Source organism: Narcine bancroftii, chromosome 6, assembly GCF_036971445.1.
Source record: "Narcine bancroftii isolate sNarBan1 chromosome 6, sNarBan1.hap1, whole genome shotgun sequence".
In the NCBI taxonomy this organism is placed as follows: Eukaryota; Metazoa; Chordata; class Chondrichthyes; order Torpediniformes; family Narcinidae; genus Narcine; species Narcine bancroftii.
In genome coordinates, this window is record NC_091474.1 from 211,983,442 (window position 1) to 212,004,093 (window position 20,652).

The 20,652-nt window shown below is 38.7% G+C and overlaps 1 protein-coding gene across 4 annotated transcripts in view; it reads left to right on the forward strand.

Annotated features, from left to right (window-relative positions):
* Positions 1 to 13,834, forward strand: part of elovl4a (ELOVL fatty acid elongase 4a) — a 69,623-nt gene extending 55,789 nt beyond the window's left edge. For 2 of the 4 annotated variants that reach the window (XM_069887400.1, XM_069887398.1), the window contains exons 5-7: positions 3,516 to 3,687; positions 7,875 to 8,002; positions 9,377 to 13,834. In XM_069887400.1, the coding sequence (XP_069743501.1) occupies positions 3,516 to 3,687; positions 7,875 to 8,002; positions 9,377 to 9,661 (585 nt within the window). In that variant the 3' untranslated portion in view covers positions 9,662 to 13,834. The remainder of the gene's footprint in view (positions 1 to 3,515; positions 3,688 to 7,874; positions 8,003 to 9,376) is intronic. The other 2 variants (XM_069887396.1, XM_069887397.1) reach the window with 1 other exon arrangement.
* Positions 13,835 to 20,652: the final 6,818 nt, after the last annotated feature.

A 20,652-nucleotide genomic window follows, 5' to 3' on the forward strand; every position in this document is an offset into this window, starting at 1 on the left:
CCACTCATCCCTTCCCTCCAATCACTCCCTTGGTTTTGCCCCTCATAACCACAAGATTTGTACCTCCTCCCTCACCATTTTTCGGGGTCCCAAACAGTCCTTCCAATTGAAGCAACACTTCATGTGAAGATGTCATTTACTGCATCCAGTGCTCTTGATGCAGCCTCCTCTACATTGGGGAGGCTGGACACAGACTGGTAGATCACTTCATTGAGCATTTTTTCTCTGGCTGCTTCTGTGATGATACACTGCAGTGGTATGGAGACACGGCACCAGCCTAATGACATCCGACCACCATGGTATAAAGCCGAGGTCCTGACCATGCTCTCTCTCTCTCTCTCTCTCTCTCTCTCTCTCTCTCTCTCTCTCTCTCTCTCTCTCTCTCCGCAGCTTCAACAACAACGACCTCCCAGTGGTCAACCACACCCCATTGACACACTGATGAGTCCTGGCCTCGTACTGCCAAATTGAGGCCATCTGCACATTTGAGGAAGCAGCATCTTGTTTTCTATTTTGGCAGCATCATTATTGACCTCCAATTTCTGTTAACCCCCTCCACTCGTCTCTCTCTTTCCCTTATCCCGCTGTCTCTACCTCACTCCCTTCTGTCAAAGAGAGTTCTCCTTTACCCCTCTGCCCTCTCCCCATCACTTCTCAGCTTCTTTCTCTTCTACCCTCCCATCTGTTTCCACCTATTACCTCTTACTTGTTAGCCTGTGTTCCTCCCCCTTTCCTCTTCCATGCAACCCCCCACACCCACTCCATTTTATTCAGGCATCTGCCTGATTTTGAGCACTCCTGTAAAAAGGCTCAGGCCCAAAATGTCAACTGCCATTTACTTTCTGGAAGATGCATGACCTGCTGTTTCTCCAGTACTTTTATGTACTGCACTGGACACCAGCAGCTGCAGATTTTCTTACTTACCTGGATAAAATATTTTGATGGCATGGAAAACCACATACCTATGCTTGTCATGACACTAAAACAGGAAGCTTTAGAAAGCAGATTAAAACAAAAGATTACAAAGAGATATTAATAACTCAGGCTAAAGCACAAATCCATGACAATTCGATTTCATTAAAAGCAAATGTGAAGTCATTCACTGTAGACACAAAATTGATCGAACAAATCATTTTTAAGTGGCAAAAAAAAACTAGAAAGGAATGGAGGTCCAATGAGATGTGAGTTGCACATGCAAAGATAATTAAACTGATTCAGAAAATTATCAGGAAGGCAAGAGGAATGCTGACCTGAATATACAGGAATGCAAGTGAATGGAAATTCTGTATAAAACTATTACCCGAGTTTGAAAAGGATTTATTGGCCTAAGAAGGAATGTACCTTTTAATTACTAGAATTAAGATCAAATTATGAGCAGCGATTCTGTAAACTAAGATTACATATCCTGAGATAATTTGATTGAATTTCTACATCATATAAAGGAGAACGGATTCTTTTCATCCATCCTATTTAACATTCATTTCTATGTTTAGAATTAGGGCAAAGTCAAAAAATAAGTTAGGCCTTTCAGGGGTTTTATATTCATTTTGTGGGATGAGAATATTGCTGGAAGGTGAACCCTCCTGGTTGCAGGTGAGCTCTTGAACCATTGCATCCTTTAGGCAATGGTTCTTTCACAATGCTATTGGGGAGGAAGTTCCAGGGCTCAGACACAGCAACGATGAATGATCTAGAGTTTCAAACTCTAGATACTAAGATGCAACCTAGAAGAGAATTTTCATGGTGTTTTTTTCTCCATGTGCTTGCTGACCTTGACCTTGGTGATGGGAATTATTGCTTGTGTCCCTGTATAGCCCAGGAGCACAACCGCAATGTGTTTTGTAAATGGCACCAACATTGATGGTTAAGGGATTGAATATTTCAGGTGGCGAACGGCTGCTTTTCATGGGTGGCACCATTACTTGAATGTTGTTGGAGCTGGAAAGCGAGGAATATGCCATCCTGCTCTGAATCCTGCTTTAGAGTGTCAGGAATTGAGCCATAGTATAGGATGCCAGCATCTGACCTGTTGCAACTTTTAACATTTCTGTGAAAGTTTCATGTCAATTTCTGGCCAATGACGCCACTGCACCTCTCGGCCCTGCCCAGCCTCCCCTCCACCTCTCGGCCCTGCCCAGCCTCCCCTCCATCCATCCCCTGCTCCCGCATAATGTTAATGGTGAATCATTTGGTCTAGTTAATGCTGTTGAATACCCAGAATAGGTTGTTGCTGGCACTAATTGCGGTGCACTTATCACTTGGATAGTAAATTTCGGAAAACCACATGCAGTGAAAAATTAACATTTGGAACTGTCTTCCAGAAATGATTAAAACTTCATCAATTATCAACTCTAAATCTTAGATTCAACTGTTTTTAAACAGAAAGCATTTGGGAATTTGAAGAAAAGGTGGAGAGATGGAGCTTTTATTTATTGCCTATTATTCCTGATAAATGTATAAAATTGAGGCATAAATAGCATAGAGAGTCAGAATCTTTTTTGCAATTAAAATGTCAAATTCTAGGGGTAAGGTGAGAAAGGGAAAGTTTAAAAAAAGATGTATGGGTAAGTTTTTTTTTTACACAGTAAGGGCCTGGAATGGGTCGCCATGGATAGTATTAGAAGCAGGCACAATAGGAGCTTTTAAGAGGCTTATCAATAGACAAATGAGTATGCAGGGAATGGTGGGATATGGATTGTGATTGGGCAAAAGTTATTTAATTTGTCATCATGTTTAGTGGGACAAAGGGCCTTTTCCTATGATATACTTTTCTATATTCTTGAGAGTTGGGTGAAGTAGAAATTAGATATATTTGTAAGGCAAATAGTAATTACTCATTGAAGGTGGGAAAGAAAAGATTTGAAGGGGAGATATTCAACGTAATATAAGTAATTTTCAATGATTTACTATTTTTTAAGCTTAAACAAAAGGGTATGCCATATCCTAGCTCGTGAGCTGCACTTTCTTGTAAATGTCTTTATTTTCATGGTTTCCATCCATTCTTCCACTCCTTCATGTTTTCCTTTCTTACTGAAATATATGTAAAAGTTAACATTCATAGAATTATGGTTTTTTTTTCAGTAATTCTTATCATTCAGATCTCACAAGCAAGGTTGGCTCTAATTGCCCATCATTATTTGTCAGAGCTGATGCTGGTAATCCACCTTCCTGATCCATTGATTCATGATTTGCTAGAGGACTATTTGGACTAAAATAGTAAGATATGGGTCTGAAGTTACATATTGGACAGAACAAGGAAGGATGATGGGATTCCTTTTCTGAAAGCAACTAGATTTTTCAAAATAACAAAGTAAAATATTTAACATCATTTTTTTGTGATAGCCTCTTGTATGAAGTCCCACTCAGCTGTTGTTTTGCCTCTTTCATGCACTGGCCAGCTTCTTGTGATTTTCCTTTAACATCATTTACAGAATATCATATGTAAAACTTGTTGGGAATTTAAAATTTTTGTCATTGTTTAAGTTCTTGTATTCATTTTTTTTTGTCCACCACAGATAGCTTCAGCGTTGTGGTGGTATTATGTTTCAAAAGGGATTGAATACATGGATACAGTATTTTTTATATTGAGGAAGAAATTTAACCAGATCAGCTTCCTTCACGTATACCATCACTTCACGATGTTTACCCTGTGGTGGATTGGAATCAAATGGGTAGCAGGAGGACAATGTAAGTACAAAATAGAATTGCAAGACATAGTTACAGATGTCACCTTCTGGGGAGTCTAAATCTATATAAATTAGTCTAAAATACAAAGCATTGCTGGGGATTGAAATTAAAAGTGCCTTTTAATTTATTGGATTATTTTGATCGTAGTGTTCCAGACTTTTCATTGTACAAATATTGCATGTATTGTGTGACGCTTCTGAGTGTTGGAGGACATAGGCATTCCTGACAGGTCAAAACTAGATGTCTATGAGACAGACATTGGTGCTACTGATGGTGCTAGCTGTCTCTCAATTTAACTTCTCTGCTCTCTGTGAAGAGTTTGCTTGCAGCTACAAGAGTTTCTCTCGGGTGCTTTCGTATGTCAAAAGGAAATTAAATAAATAATGATGCAGTTCATAGCATTGGAAGTGTGGTTATAGACTGCAGTGAAATTTATAGCTCACTCCATTGAGCTAGTTATTAATTTATAATCTCGCTTCACTCATTCTGCCTCCTCCAAACCATGGTTGAATGAGATGTACAGCTCCATATATTTCAGAAAAAGAAAATTAAGATCAACCAAACAAAACTAACACTGGGCATAGACATTCTAAAGAACAAAAGAAATGTGCAATAGATACAGCTAGGTTTTGCTAAAAATGGGTCAAATAAAACACATCCAGCCTTGAATACTGGTGGACAATTAAATGCAAAAGGGAATGCCAAGTATAACCCCGTCGTCAACAGAATCCAGCATATGAATACCTAAGACAAGGAACCATTTGCAGCAACATTCAGCTAGAAGTGCCAAGTGAATGATTCATCTCTCGTTTTCATCTTGAGATTACTATCATAAAAGTGTCTGACCCCTGGTTATTCAATTCAAACCACATAATATTATGGTCTTATTGCAGCAGACCGGGCCTCCCTCACCACCATTCCAGGCCCCAAACAGTCCTTCCAAGTGAAGCAACACTTCATTTATGAATCTGCAGGGGTCATGTACTGCATCCGATTTTCCCGTTATGGCGTCCTCTACCTGCAGACTGGAGACTGTTTCATTGAGCACCTTCACACTATCCGCTGCAATAACAGGGACCTCCCCAGTGGCTAACCATTTTAATTCTGCTCACCATTCCAATACCGACATGTCTATCCCTAGCTTCCATTAACCCTCCCCCACTTCCACGTCTCTCTTTCCCTATCCCTCTCCCTCCTTTCCACCAGCTCCCCAGCCTCCTTCATCTATCACCTCAGCTTTTTTTTCTCTTGTACCCTCCTACCTATGACCTCTTGCCTGTTAGCATATGCTCCTCTCCTACCCCTCCCTCCTCAACTCTCCTTCCCCTCCCCCCACATTTTTATTCGTGCCTGTCTGTTTTTAGCTCATACTTTGACAAAGGGCTCAGGCCCGAATCATTAGTTACCCTTTATTTTCTATCGATGCTGTGTGACCTCCTGTGTTTCTCCAGCACTTTTGTGTATTACAGAGATTTAGTTTTATTTTAGTATCATGTTTGGCACAGACATTGTGGGCCAAAGGGTCTGTCCTGTGTTCTACTGTTCTATGTTTATTCTATTTGAGTCCTTACATAAGTCTCGGTTGAAAATAAAGTATCAAAATTTAAAAGCTGTTTTGGCTATTAACAGAGATGAATCTTACCTAATTGGATTTCTTTTAACTGATGTCATAAAAATATCTTCAGAATTTTTCACAATTTGGCCTTGAAGTTTACACATATGTGTAAACATACTATGATGGTGTTGGCTGCTAAGCCACTAAACCGAAAGGAAAACATTGAGTCTTGCAGAGTTCTGGAGTAACTGCTTTACTGGTTTGAAATTGCACACTTAAAGAGGCCTGCCCGGTCCCGGGGTCCTTAGTGCCACAGCGGGGTGGAAGTGACGTCATCTTCCGGGCCGCGGCTTTGCCCCTCGCTGAGTGTCTCTGTGGATGCCACTAGCTGCGGGTAAATCCACAGCTGCTGGCACCGGTTCACTTGTCATGCGTGGTGAGGGGAAGTGTGACGGCAGCACACAAAACGCTGGGTGGCACATGCACCACAAGGGGTAAGTGTGACTGCGGCATTCCCCTTCCCCACCCCCGGTTAAAACTTACTACACATTTTGTTAAAACAAAACTTACTTGCAGTGATGGCTGGCTCAATGCGGGATCAATGGCCATCTTTGTTACCCATAATCCTGGGCCGGGGCTAGGAGTGAGGTGGTCAGGCGAGGTGAGGATAGTGGTGACCCTTCAAGTGGCGCCCAGGACAAGTGCCATGTTACATAGGTGAGGATTATTTTTTTGTTCCACTAAGGTGTGTTTCCGTTTCCATTTTCATCTTTGTGCAGATGCTATGAGATACAACACACCCATAGATTATGGTAATAAACCTGATTAAAGGTGATAATAGGCTAAAATCACCAATCTTAAATTTAAGGTGAGTGATTTTAGCCAATTATCACCTTTAATTGGGATTATTAACACAGACTATCAGTGTGATATCTCATAGCCATTGCACAAAAATGAAAATGTTTTTCATCATTCATAGTACATATACAAGGGGGCCGAAGTATATGCTACTTGCGCTTCTACATTAATCCTGCCTTGTTGGCACTAACTGTTTCATACAACAGAAAAACAGGACAAATCCAATCTGGCTGGCTTACTATCCATTCATCTATTTTAGATCAATGGCAAAGTCATCAAAGATGGAGCTTGTCTGTGCTGTCAGCAAGGCATACTTAATGCTAACCTACTCAATAATGGGTTTTTTTTTTACCAGAATTACACAGCTTCATACACATTCCTGATATTCCAGAGCTGAAGTGAACATGATTGCTTTGAATCACGACACCATTTGACTAAGTGCTAAGTATTAGAGATCCCTAATGATACTGAAAACTGGAAACATGGTTATAATGGTCCAGTAGTTGGATCTTTTACAAAGGAAGGAAGTTGTGGTGGTTGGAGGTCAGTTGTTTTGCCATGGCTGGTTCCTCAAACAGTAGCCTAAACCCAAATGTCTTCAGCTTGCTTTATAAATGGTTCTCCTTTCATCATAAGGTGGGAAGTTGATTATTTCAGATTCAGTTCCATAACCAGATACTCTGACAATAAAGCAGTCCACATCTGCATGCAGCAGGACCGCGTTTAAATTTAGCCGTAGATTGATGAGTGGCAGTTAACAATCCTGCCACAAAAGTGCCAGACACTGATCAAATTTAGCAGGAAAGAATCAAACCTGCTCCTTGACAAAATCCAAGTCGCATCATCCACCATCAACATCCTGTAGGTCACCATTGATCAGAAGCTCAAATGGACCGGCCACAAGTACTAAAGGATACAGTAGCAAATGAGAGGCTGGGTAACTTGTGACAAGTGAATCAACTTGTGACATGGCAAAGCCTTACCATCTCTGCAAGGGACAAGTTAGTACCATGATGGAATGCTCTTCACTTTCCTGGATAAGTACAGCTGCAGGAACCATTGACTGATAAATGCTTGTGTTGCCAGTGACACATGCTTCCCATAAAAATGAATGAAGAATTCTTACTTCTGTCTGAATCTAGATGGCAGGGTTTGGATCTAAAATACCTTCTATCCCTTTGCCTCCACAGGTGTTGCCTGACCCACTGAGTTCCTCTGATAGTTTGTTGTTTTGCTTATTCTCATGTGCTCTCCATTCATTTCGTCCCTTCTGACACTAAGCAATCCTACATCAACACTTGTAAACATTTTATAATGTTTAATGTTGTCGTTCGCTATTCATAGATTACTAACTCTTGTGAGCTCTGCACCATCAAGCCCCTTCAAATAACCTGGGTGAAAGGATTATTCTTGCTGTTCTGTCAGATTTCATGGATGCATCCAACATCACAACATACTAATGGCATATGCATGAGGCAGTTTATGGGAAAGATATCAACTATTTATTGCACAACAATTCTTGTCAACCCTGGATGTCTTGTGTAGTTCTGGTATATTAACAGGTAACTTTCATGTAATAGGATCATCAAATCTTTTTGTGTGATAGACAAGTTACTTATCACAATTGATTTCATCCACAATTTAGTCTCATGGCCCTGGAAATATTATCTGCATGATTGAATTCCTTATAGATTTTATTCTTATAGGAAGTTGCTTGTTATAAATTTGGAAAGACTGAAGAATTTTTGTTTATGCTTTAAATTTTATATTTCAGCATTTTTTGGAGCTCATATGAATGGTGTCATCCATATTATTATGTATTTGTACTATGGACTAGCAGCTTGTGGCCCACAGTTTCAGAAATATCTCTGGTGGAAACGATATTTGACAATCTTACAACTGGTAAATTAAATCTTTTCAATTCATTTATATTTTTTAATACATGTATTCTTATTAATGAGGATTAATTATTATAGCAATTTTGTGCATCTTGGTTTAACTACAGTCAGACAGGATATTGTATACTACTTATTAATTCTAAAGATGCTTTGCCAAATAAATCTGGGGAATGTTTACAATGAATAAGCAAAGTAATTGCATCTTTTTATTCTGTTATGAAACAATATAAATATTAACAGTCACCCAAATCAAAATGTTAAACATGATTATTATTTATGAAAGATTGCTTTAAAGTCAAATTTTTACAATAAAATGGGTGATTGCTTCTGTTCATTCTTGGCATGGAGATGGACAATGTTAATCCACGGTTCTATCAGGTAGGACTTACTCACCAGTAACCTGCCTAAGGATTTCTGGGTTTGAGTTTCACCAGGACCACTTGGCTCTGGACCTACCTTCTGACCTCATTGGTACAACCATGGGTCACAGTGTTGTTGCACAGCTCAATGTTTACACCGAGAAGACTTTTCCCCAGCATCATGTTTATTTTGACACCTTTCAAAGAGAAGATGTACATACTGTTCACAATGACGCTTAATGGATTTTCAATAATTGTTTAAATAGAGGTCTGCTTAGAATGTATCCTTTAACTAAAAACAAATATAAATAGATGTTAATATCCTCCTCTGTAAGCGATTTTCAAGATTTCATTGTTGTTCTCGATTCTAAATTGGCATCTGGAATTTCAAACATTTCTGACAAGATACAAGTTGCCTTTTTACAGATGGTTCTGTGCTTTAGCCATCCAAACAATGTTTCTCCATTGGAATCATATATGTACTCCCGATCTAACCTTTTTCTAAACTATATATCTTTGACTTTGCAAATGCACAAACATTGATCGATATTCATCATCGCTGATTATTTTGATTCCTTGATATTTTTGTTCCCCTAAGTCTATAAAATTGTACTCTGTTCAGAAGCCTTTTCCTTTGATATTTTTAAGTATTTTGCCAAGTTTAGATGGTGTGACCCAATTATCACTTTTATATTGTGTAAAATTTCCTGAAGAATAGCTGGCTTCCTGCATTATTTGGGCTCGTCGATTCTGTTAATGCATGTGTGCATTTTCATGTCATATAACCATATAACCATTTATGGAGCGGAAACAGGCCATGTTGGCCTTTCGAGTCCACACCGGTTCACTGATTGCAGGAGATTAGAATCAAAAATGGTTCCATAAATTTTTAGAAGTGTTCATAATTTGAAAAAGATGTAGGAGAGAAGAAAGTTTATTTAAAAAGTTATGTAAAATTATGAAAATAGTTCATTGACATTGTTTGCACTTATTAAAATTATTCCTGTCTCTCAATGCAGGTACAGTTTCATGTAACCATAGGCCATACTACGTACTCCCTGTATATTGATTGTCCTTTTCCAAGATGGATGCACTGGGCATTGATTGCATATGCCATTTCCTTCATTTTCCTCTTCGCCAACTTTTATTACCAGACCTATAAGGAACCAAAGAAGGAGTACACCAAGACTGGAAAAGTGGTTGTGAATGGCAATACAATGGCTAATGGAATAATCAAATCTGAAAACAGGCGAGTGGCAGAAAATGGGAAAAAGAAGAAAAAAGGAAAAGCCAAACGTGAATAAGACACCAAAGCAAAGGTTAAAGTAAAGATTGTGTTTTCAAATCAAATAGCCAGTATCAGCAAAAGATTGGCTGCATGACATTTCCAACTGGCTTTCAACAAATCTATTGTTCCTTGTGTCATTTTTGTAATTTATTGTATTTAATTTAAATGAAATTTATGATCAATACATTGGTATTGACATGAATATAGGCAGGGTAATTCACTATGAAATGAATTGCACTGCAAGAAAAACATGAGCTTTCCCCCTTTTGAAATCTAAATCCTCATATCAATTTTTTAAATGTTAAATTTGCTGTTTTACTGGTCCTTGCTAACTAAGTTTCTTTAATGTCTACCTCAGTTATAATGCTGCTTTTTCATGGCTTATTTTCCACTATATAGAGACATTTAGAAATATTCTTTGTTTTCAGTCCACATTCACAAATCCATTGGAAAGTCAAGGAAATTACTATTAGATTCCATGTTTATCATTGTACTGAAGACACACATCTTCATATAGAATTAAGATGGCAGTGTGGATCAGTGTCCGGACCTTTGTGAAAAGACAGTATTTCTCTAATAACATTACCTTTTAATTCCCATTAGTCTATTACTTTCCTTCCTGCAGTTACTAAAAGATAGTGGAATCCAGGTTTTTGAAATGAGGTCTATCCAGCTCCAATATAATCTAATCATAGATGTTAAATATGGTTTCCTTTTCCCCTCTAAGAAGGAGAATCAGTTAATGATAATTCTCCTGTCAGTGCTTCCATTGCTTTCTGGGGATCACTCAGGATCAGAACTCTGAGCAACGTGTCTCTTAAAGTTGACTAAAACCAGATGGAGTCTTCTCATGGTCCCCCAGTTGAGGTTAATTCATTCAAAAACCAGACATAAAACTTATCTTTCTGTCACTGACTGAGCATCAGTCTGAATTAATCAATAAACCACAGGGACAGGATGTACCTTTTAAAATGAAAGTCACAGAAATCAGACATGTCATTTATATCAGGAGTGTGAGTTGTCTTTTTCACAGGTTCTAAGTATGAAGATCTCTTGTGAGTTGTGCAATGTCTTCATTGTATACATTTGTAGAAACTTTTGTTTAATCAAAGAGAACCTGCTTTATCAAACATTATTTTAAAAAGTTATTTAACATTTGTTTTTTGTTTCAAAATTAATTAAAACTTTTAAAATAATAAAATCATACATTAAGGCAATGGAAATAAAAGTTTCTAAGTTAATTTTTTTTAGAATTTCAGGTAGATTAGAACAAAAGAAAAGTGGAAGTTGCAACAAATTTTGATGAGTATTACAATAAAAATCTATAATGTAAAAGCCTTCAATTATTACAAAAGAAAATTGTTTAAAATGTTTCAATTTATTGGTGTAAAAAAAAATTGCAAAGAAAAAAGAAAGACTGGAATTATTATTCAAATTTGTTACAATGATTTAAAACTTGTGACTTGAGAATTGAGCTGGGCCAATCCATTCTTAAGGATGAAACAACCTAGTTTCAAATAAGGTGTTTCATTATTGGGATGATTTACTGTATTGGCCAAATAAGCACATTTGTGATGCAAATTTTTCTCTGCATGAACATGTTGTCTATAAAAATAGCTTTATTAATTTATAGCACAAAGACAATAAATCTTCCTTCGTGATTATTACAGTGAATCAGGTGTTTGTATATGCATGATCTGGTTTTGAACTAGTTTCTGACATGAGGACCAATTTATCATATTTTCACAAAGGTGGTTTTTGCTGTCCTTTACCTACCTGTTACGAGCCCAAAAAACTCCAAAACCCAGCAGCAATAGACATTCGCCAAGACAAGTATTTACTTAAACAAAAGTTGTTTTTAATCAAGTTTAAACATGAAAATAGAATCAAACTTTAACTTATCTCTATACTTAACTAACCCAAATTAACCCCCTTCTAATTCTAAGCGCACGTGTATGTAATGTGTGTAAATTTAAGAAAAGTTCTTTGGTTCACAGTTCAATCTCACTTCTCCTTCCAAGTTCTGTGGATGCAGGCAATTCTTATACTGTGCACAGAATTTAACATGTATAAAGTTCACCAGGCTTTGGTGCTCGAAAAGTAAATGTTTACCTTTCAGGAAGGTTCTTGTAGGGTTTGCAGAGAGAGATTTGTGGTTCCAGGATTTCCACAACTGAGTTACCACCATTAGTCACCTCAATGTCTCGCTGATGAAACTTGCCCCTTCAGGGTTTTCCAGATGGTAACCTCTTTCTTTCAGGCTACTACAGGGTTCCTTTCTGTTCCACTTATTCCAAGAGAAACATCACACAGATAGCACTTCCTTCCATCCATCCACTGCTCTGGAGCTTTCTGTTTCCAACCAGCTTCATGGTTTGCACTGTTCAGCTGCTTTCAGTGTTACACACACTAACTGAGAGAGCTTCTTGAATTTGTCTTATCTCTCTCTCTCCATCTGAGACTGCCAGAAAGCCCATGTGACTCTCTCACTTGCAAAAACCCCCACCTTCTTCAGCCAACCATCCAGCCTGTCCAAACAATGGTCTATTCATGTAATGCCATCATTTCAATTAGCACCGACTTGTGAAATGTGCATAAAAGTCTCCAAAGATCCTGCAATGTTACTGAATATGAATTCTTCAGTCTTTCAAATAAGATGTTTTAAAATGTGTGTATGTATGTAACCTACTCTAATAACTCTAACCATTACATACAACATTTTAATGAGGCACTTTTGTGAGTAAAAAATCATTGGGATGGTGTTGCAGATTTGTTTCCCAATAAGACTGTAGCAGGGATATTCCACAAACTACCAGTACAAATATACCCTGGTATCAATGTGCTAGTAATAAATGCTAAAACAGACTTAAACTGCTGGAAGAGAAATAAACCTGAAAACTAGATTAGGTTTCCATATAAAATTAGAATTTATTTGTGAACACATACAATAATATAATTTAAGGGCTGTACTGTAATCTTAGATTTTGATATCAAACTGATTTATTTTTGACTTGTAAAGAAAGTATAATAAATATACCAAAATTCTGGACTGATTAAGTAACATCTTGTCTAAATATTTGGAACCTGTGCAGTATTGTAACTAAAATAGGAACATTTTAAAACCCCTCTACCGTTTAGCCCCTTTATTAATAGGTAATTGTTTGGGATGAATTTCACGTGTGTTGCAGAGTAGTCCGATTTATTTTGTTCCTCTTTAGACTAAAATGCTTGGAGTTGAATGGGTTGCCTGAACAGGATTATGTTTCTTTAAATGTCTGATGGAGGTAGGAAGGCTTTGTTGAACCTGAGCAGCATCATTCCTGGTGATTATAAGTTGATGAAATCCTAATGAGCATCAGCATGTCATTCCAATGATCGTGAAAGGCCAGTCAGTCTTGCTGCTAATAGCTTTAGACTTTCATATCTAGGTCATGTTTTGAAACCATGAATCTGCATTCAGAACTTTGGGTTCTGGGGTTAAAATAAGGTGAATTTAAAGACTGCCTGTTCCGTTCATATTTTAATAAGTGGATGTGATCTCATATATTTAAGATGAGAGAATTCCCGGTTGTTTTGTTGGAGTTTTTGTACTTTGTAAGATTAAATGCAGTTAAAATATTTAGCCATATGTCATTGATTTACTTGGATTTAACTGATGTGCATCCAATCCTCCTGCTGGCTGATAGCTATGTTTTTTTTAAACACTGTATAGAATCAGAACTTTAAACTTTTTTCTTTCTGAGAAAATATTCTGAAATTATTTCATTTATGAAGAGTTTTTTTTCCTATTGAGCATTTAGACACTTGAAAACCATGCAGAGAGCCTTTAACTCAAGAATTGTAGCACCGATTTAGTTGCACGTGTGAATTGAAGACTAATTTGAAGGTTTTTTTGTGTGTGGAATAGATTAATGATTTTTGTTGTTTACTAGTGGCTTTTGCTTGGGAAATTATTTGGCTGTTGTATCTCATGGTAAGTTTTTGAGTGGTAATAACTAACCAAGCTGATTGTATGAGCACTTAGGTTGAAAACACACATTTAGTTTTTAATTAAACTCAAAGCTTGCAGTCCTTTAAGATGGAGGTAAAAACCTGAAGAAATTATTGTAAATTCATTCTATTGGAGCATTATATCTGCCCCTTGCATAATTTTAAGACCATTTAATTTTTTTCAGCGATTAAAAACATTAAATTTGCATAAAATTTAATAATGCTCTGCATCTTTCAGTAATATTTTCTTATTGCTGTTTTGATATGCCATTTCAATGTAGCATGTTTTATATATTCTTTTTCACATTAAGAAGACATTTGTTATTGAAGAATTTATGATAATTCAATAAACTTTTATCAAGTGAAATATGGCAAACATGAGGAATTAACTGGTAGAACATACTAGTTATATAATTATTCATATCAGCACCCTGCTTTTAACATAAATACATCTTATTTGTCAGTGGTTACCACAATTGCACTCAACAAAAATAGATCTGATTAATCCAGTCTTTCTAATGCACAGGAGTTTTTCCTAGGTCGTGTTGAGATTTCAGGTGAGTGGTAGCTCAGCCTTCACATTGACTTTGAGGTTCAGATTTATGAAGCTCCTGATCTCACATGTGAAGGGCTCATTCAGGAATAGTTTTTCTTTCCATAGATTGGTCAACAATGTGGCATGAATGACAGTGGAGCCTAAGACACCATACAAATCAAATACACTGACACATTTCCTCATTTAAACTGATCAAGTAACTGGATCAATCACCAGTTTTCTGTGAAATCATTGATAATAATCATTGTGTGGAAAACCACTGTTGCATTTGTTACCCTAAAGCACATTAAGCACTGGTTGCCTCCTGGTCAGGAATTACTAGTTTAAAAATGTTAACAAAATAGATGCATGAAAATAGGGGATTATGAGCTGAAAGAGGGAAGGGTTAAATTGACTGTGGAATAGGTTTATGTGGATCGCCATAACTTTGTGGGCCAAAGGGCCTGTACTGTGTTCTAAAATGAAGGGGAAAATCCAGAGCTCTTCAATGTATTAGTGGCATCTAGTATCACTTAGTCAAAGAACAGCTTTAACACTAGTTATTGAGATGTCTTAAGCCTATGAATGATGTGTGATCAAAAGTGTGCCTGTTATACCACTATAGTTGAATTTTGTACATTCATTTAAATAAAATGCATTTAAGACAATGAATTTAAAGAAATGGTATTGAGCAATTGATCTTATAATGGTGCATCACCTGGTTTTATTATCATTTTGTTTTATCTACTGAGATTTCCCAGTGATAAATTGTGTTTATTTGAGAGCATTGCAAACTATTTTTTCATAAAAAGAAATGTGTTTATAAAATGCCCAGGAGATTCAGTGTACCCAGGAGTGTAAAATGACAATGTGTTGAGGAAATGCCCAATGAGTTATACCTAAGCAGTGAGAGGCAGAATTGTCAAATAGTGCTTACTTCCAGAATTATAGTATAAGTTTTACATTGTTGAGAAGGGACAAACTTTGTAACAAGAATTTTAAAAAGTAAATATTACATTCATTACTTAAAGCTAAAGAATGGTTACTTTTTTTCTTGATATTTATTTTGCACATTCTTGCTGTGAGTATATGTCATCTTGTAAAAGTGCACTGTTCCCAGAAATTTCTTGCTAGCTTAATTCAATCTTGTTTGTTAAAATAGCAACAAAATTTGACAAAAACTTGGCTTTAATTCAGATGAATTAGACCAATGAATAAATAAAATTGCAGCCAGTTTTGAGTTCACTTTTTTGTGACACGATTTGTGCTTGTCCAGGTTTACATTGGAGAACTGTTTTAAATTTCCAACTTGAGAAGAATGGTTACTTCATGGGATATTGTGTTCCATTCCGCATGCAAATGGAAGTAGATTAACTGTTGTAAGTATAAGTAAGCTGTCGATGTAGCACAACTGGTGCATGGACTTGCCTGTAACTTTGCTGCTGGTTGCCCAAGGCTTGTATATGGGTAACTTCACATGCTGACTCAAGTAAAATAAGATGCAGGGTTTTCTGATATAGTTAAATAGTACTTCACCACTTTTAATTTCTTCCTCAAAGTGAATGATACTTTAAAATGATGGATGTACACAAGGCACTCATTTTGGCAACATGTACTTCAAATGCACAGAATCCAATTAAGAAAGAATTTGCGAGAGAACGCTGATGGTTTGAGGTTTCACTTTAACTTTGTGTATTGTCAGCCCGTTTGTGTTGTATTGTCTTATAGTGAATCGATTGAAGAATTTCACTGTTGAAAGTTTCTCCATATGTATGTGTAAACCTGAAAGTGTGCAGTGTTATAATGCCAAGAAATGGAAAGTTGATATGACATCATACACAATCTGTCTGTATGCAAACATTTTGCTGCAGTTGTAAAAATAAAACTGAATACTACAGCATGTCTTTTAGTTTCATAATTCACCATTACCCAGCTACACATTTTCTCAAATAATAGTATGGACTACATGCAGTATCTTTTTCAGAAAGAAATATTATCTGTTCACAGCATTTGGGCATCACTGGTAATGGCAGAAGTTATTGTTCATCCCTAATTCTCTTTGAATGGAGGAGGCATTAAATGACAGTGATGGGTCTGGAGACGCACATAGTTCAGTCTTACCTACAGAACATCAAAAAACCTATTACCTGTAGAACTCCAGCTGAGGGAGATGAGCTGACGCAATCTAAAGTTATTTTTAAAATTCCATTGTTTTAGATTCCCAAAATGCTATTCATGCCATTCAGAACTTTGGTTGCTCACCCAATAATTGCATTTACTAGAGATACGGCTCCTAGAACGCTTCCACCAGCGTTGTCTCCGCTCCATCCTCAACATTCATTGGAGCGACTTCATCCCTAACGTCGAAGTACTCGAGATGGCAGAGGCCGACAGCATCGAATCCACGCTGCTGAAGATCCAACTGCGCTGGGTAGGTCACGTCTCCAGAATGGAGGACCATCGCCTTCCCAAGATCGTGTTATATGGCGAGCTCTCCGCTGGCCACCGTGACAGAGGTGCACCAAAGAAGAGGTACAAGGACTGCCTAAAGAAATCTCTTGGTGCCTGCCACATTGACCACCGCCAGTGGGCTGATATCGCCTCAAACCGTGCATCTTGGCGCCTCACAGTTCGGTGGGCAGCAACCTCCTTTGAAGAAGACCGCAGAGCCCACCTCACTGACAAAAGGCAAAGGAGGAAAAACCCAACACCCAACCCCAACCAACCAATTTTCCGCTGCAACCGTGTCTGCCTGTCCCGCATCGGACTTGTCAGCCACAAACGAGCCTGCAGCTGACGTGGACATTTACCCCCTCCATAAATCTTCGTCTGTGAAGCCAAGCCAAAGAGAGAGACAGGGATATAAAGATAAAGTAGCATCTGTGGGGCAAAAGGTGTAAATCAGCACTTGAGGTTGAAATTCTACACGAGGACTGAAGACAAACAGAAAAGATTACCTAGATATGAGCAGTAAGTTTATGCAATTAAAGGATTGTAGGCAGAAGCAAATGGGGAGGGAGGGGATGATGAGCAGAAAGACCATGTGGGGGAGGGGGAAAATGGTAGGCAATAGATGAAACTACATGGGGAGGGAAAAATAATTAAGTTCCTTTGGCTTTTGCCTTTCAAGGCACCACCCACACATCCTCCTCCATCAGCTCTAATACAAACCCACCATCAGTCACATCTTTCCCTTGCCTTCTTTCTGCTTTCCACAATGAATTCTAGGTTCACTGTTCCGCACATTCCTTCCCATCCATCACTGGCACTTTTCCCTGCAACCCAAGGAGATGTACAACCTGTGCCTTGACCTCCCTTACCCTCCTCACATCCACCCAGGAACCCAAACATCAATTCCAAGGTGATGCAGAAGTTCACCTGCACCTCTTTCAACCTGGTCTACTGAATTCAGTTCTTGCAAAGTGATCACCTCCACAATGGTAAACCCAACAGACCAGACCACAATATTGGAGAACAATGGTCATCTTGAGCTTCTGATTGTCATTTTGATTCTCCTTCCCACTCGTACACCAATCTGTCTTTGGCTTCAGAAAGGTCAAATGCAAATTAAGGCAACAGCATCTCGTATTCAGCTTTGGTAACTTAGAATCCAATTAATTGAACATTGATTTTTCCAATTTCAGATCATTCTCCCTCTCCCCCATAAAAAAAAAACTCAGACACACTCTCACCTATCCATTTCATTTTCTCCTCTTTATCCCTCCTATTTACTTGGCTCACCCGGTTCCATTTGTTCGTCGTCCTGCAGCATCTGGCTCCACCTGTCACCAACCAACCTTTGCTTCCCCTGGAACTGCCTGGAATTGTTTTGCAATCAATCTAAACCTTATAAGCTAATCATATGCCTGCTGCCAAAAGATGGCTGGCTCACTGCATGCTGTGACAGAGTAGTCATTCTTCAGCCAAGTAAAGGGAATGAATGAAAAAGGCTTTAGCTTATAGAGATAACCATGGGTCCATAGCACAAGGAACTTATCCACTTCAAGTGAGAACAAATTATGGTTGTGTTTTATAGGTTATTCAGAGTTTCCTAATGCTCTTGATTTTTCCAGTCAAGATTGGAAAACTTGATTATTCTTATTGCACACAACATGCTGGATTTTTTCTGAAACTTTCCTCAGTACCCAGTGCATAACATTGGACTGATTATTTTGTGTGGGTACACATGGGCAGAGGGCTAAGTAATCATTCTCTCTGATTGAGTTCTCAATTTACAGGCCCTCTTAAAATTGAGTTGATGTCCACTCCTTACCCTTCCCTATCCCCAACACCTCTCCCTACTCTACCCCCATCTCCCCCTCTGACCACCCCACATCTTCCCTCCCCAGCCCTCAGACCCTCATCTCCCCTCCACTCTCCATTTACCCCCACCTCCCACTCTGACCTCCCTCTGACTTCCCCAACCCTCCACCTCCCCCTGACCTCCCTAACCCTCCACCTCCCCGCAACATACCAACTCCCACTCTGACAACTCTGGTCTTAACCATCCCCCCTGAACTTCCCCTCTCTGAGACAGAGCACTCTGTCCTCAGTAGAGGCCTTATTTTCATGCCCGTGTCCACACCTTAATGAGTTCACACACATAATAACACTGAACCCTTCTTCTGTCATCTCTGTCTCCAGGCTTACTTCCATGACTGTTACTCTCCACACCCCTCCACCCCCAGCCAAGACCCCTTCTCTCCCTTTAAGCCTTCTTTCTCCTCTTGGACTCCTCATCCTCACTCTGGATCTATTTATTTCCCATTGCTGTTGAGACATCAACTGTCTCAACTTCACCACTCCTTATTCCAATCTCACCTCCTCCAAATGCTCTGCCCTCCACTCTCTCCGCAACAATCCAAACCTCACTATCAAACACGGACAAGAGTGTTGCTTTTGTGATCTGGCACATTGACCTCTACTTTGTTGAGGTCAGATGAAAGCTCTCAGAGACCTCCTACTTACCCCTTCCACAGGACCCCATCACAGCATATCCCATTGTCTCCAACACCATCTCCAATCTCATCACCTCTGGTCACTTCCCTCCCATGGCCTCCAATTTCATTGTTTCCCAACCCCTCACTGCCCAATTCTACCTCTTATCCAAGATGCATAAACCGAATTATCCAGGTGGACCCATTGTTTCCACTTGCTATTGCTCCAATGAACTAGTATCATTTTACCTCGACTCCACCTTTTCTCCCTTGGTCCAATCCCTTCCCACCTACATCCATGATACCTCACATCTATGATACCTCTTCAATGACTTCCAATTACCTGAACTTGACTGTATTTTTATTATGGACATCCAGTCCCTTTACACTTGCATCCCCCATACAGAAGGTCTCAAAGCCCTTCTTGACAAGAGACCTAATTAATCACCCTCCACCATAACCCTCTTCCACCTGGCAGAACTTGTTCTCACTCTTAACAACTTCTCCTTTGATTCATCCCATTTCCTTGAAATCAAAGGTGTAGTCATGGGTACTGTTACGAACCCAAAGGACCCCAAAACCCAGCAGCAATAGACATTCACCAAGACAAGTGGCTTTCAAAACAAGTTATTTTTAATCAACTGCAAACATAAAATAGAATCAAATATTAACTTAACTAACCCAAATTAACCCCCTTCTAATTCTAAGCACACGTGTATGCAATGTGTGTAAATTCAAGAAAAGTTCTTTGGTTCACAGTCAATCTCACTTCTCCTTCTTCCAAGTTCTCTGGATGCAGGCATTTCTTATACTGTGCACAGAATTTAATATGTATAAAGTTCACCAGGCTTTGGTGATTGAAAGGTAAATGTTTACCACTCAGGAAGGTTCTTGTAGGGTTTGCAGAGAGAGATATTTGCTGCTCCAGGATTTCCACAATTGAGTTATCACCACTAGCCACCTCAGGGTCTCGCTGATGAAACTTGCCCCATCAGGGTCTTCAAGATGGTAACCTCTTTCTTCAAGCTACCACAGAGTTCCATTCCTTCCTCTATTTCAAGAGAAACATCAGACAGATAGCACTTCCAACCATCTACTGCTCTAGAACTTGCTTTCATCAGTTTCAAACAGTTTTCCCTGGATTGCACTTTTTAGTTACTTGTCAGTGTCCCACACACTGACTGACTGACTGATTGAGGTGCTAACTCAACTCTCTCTTGTCCAACTGAAACTCCAAAGAGAGCATGTGACTTATGTCTTACAAAACCCCCACCTTCCTGAGCAAAACAACAGGAGTTCTTTCTTCTGCTCCTATCTATTGTTAGATAAACAAAATCCAGGTGTGACCTTTCTATGAGCACTTTGCTGAAAGACAGCATGACTCCAGCAAGACAATGGACAATTAACACCTACTTGTGAAAGGTGTGCTTACATTTCCTTCTCCAGAGATCTCGCAATGTGAATTCTTCAGTCTTTCAAAAATAAGATGTTTTAAAATGTGTGTATGTATATGACCTACTCTAAATCTTATAAATTCTCCCCATA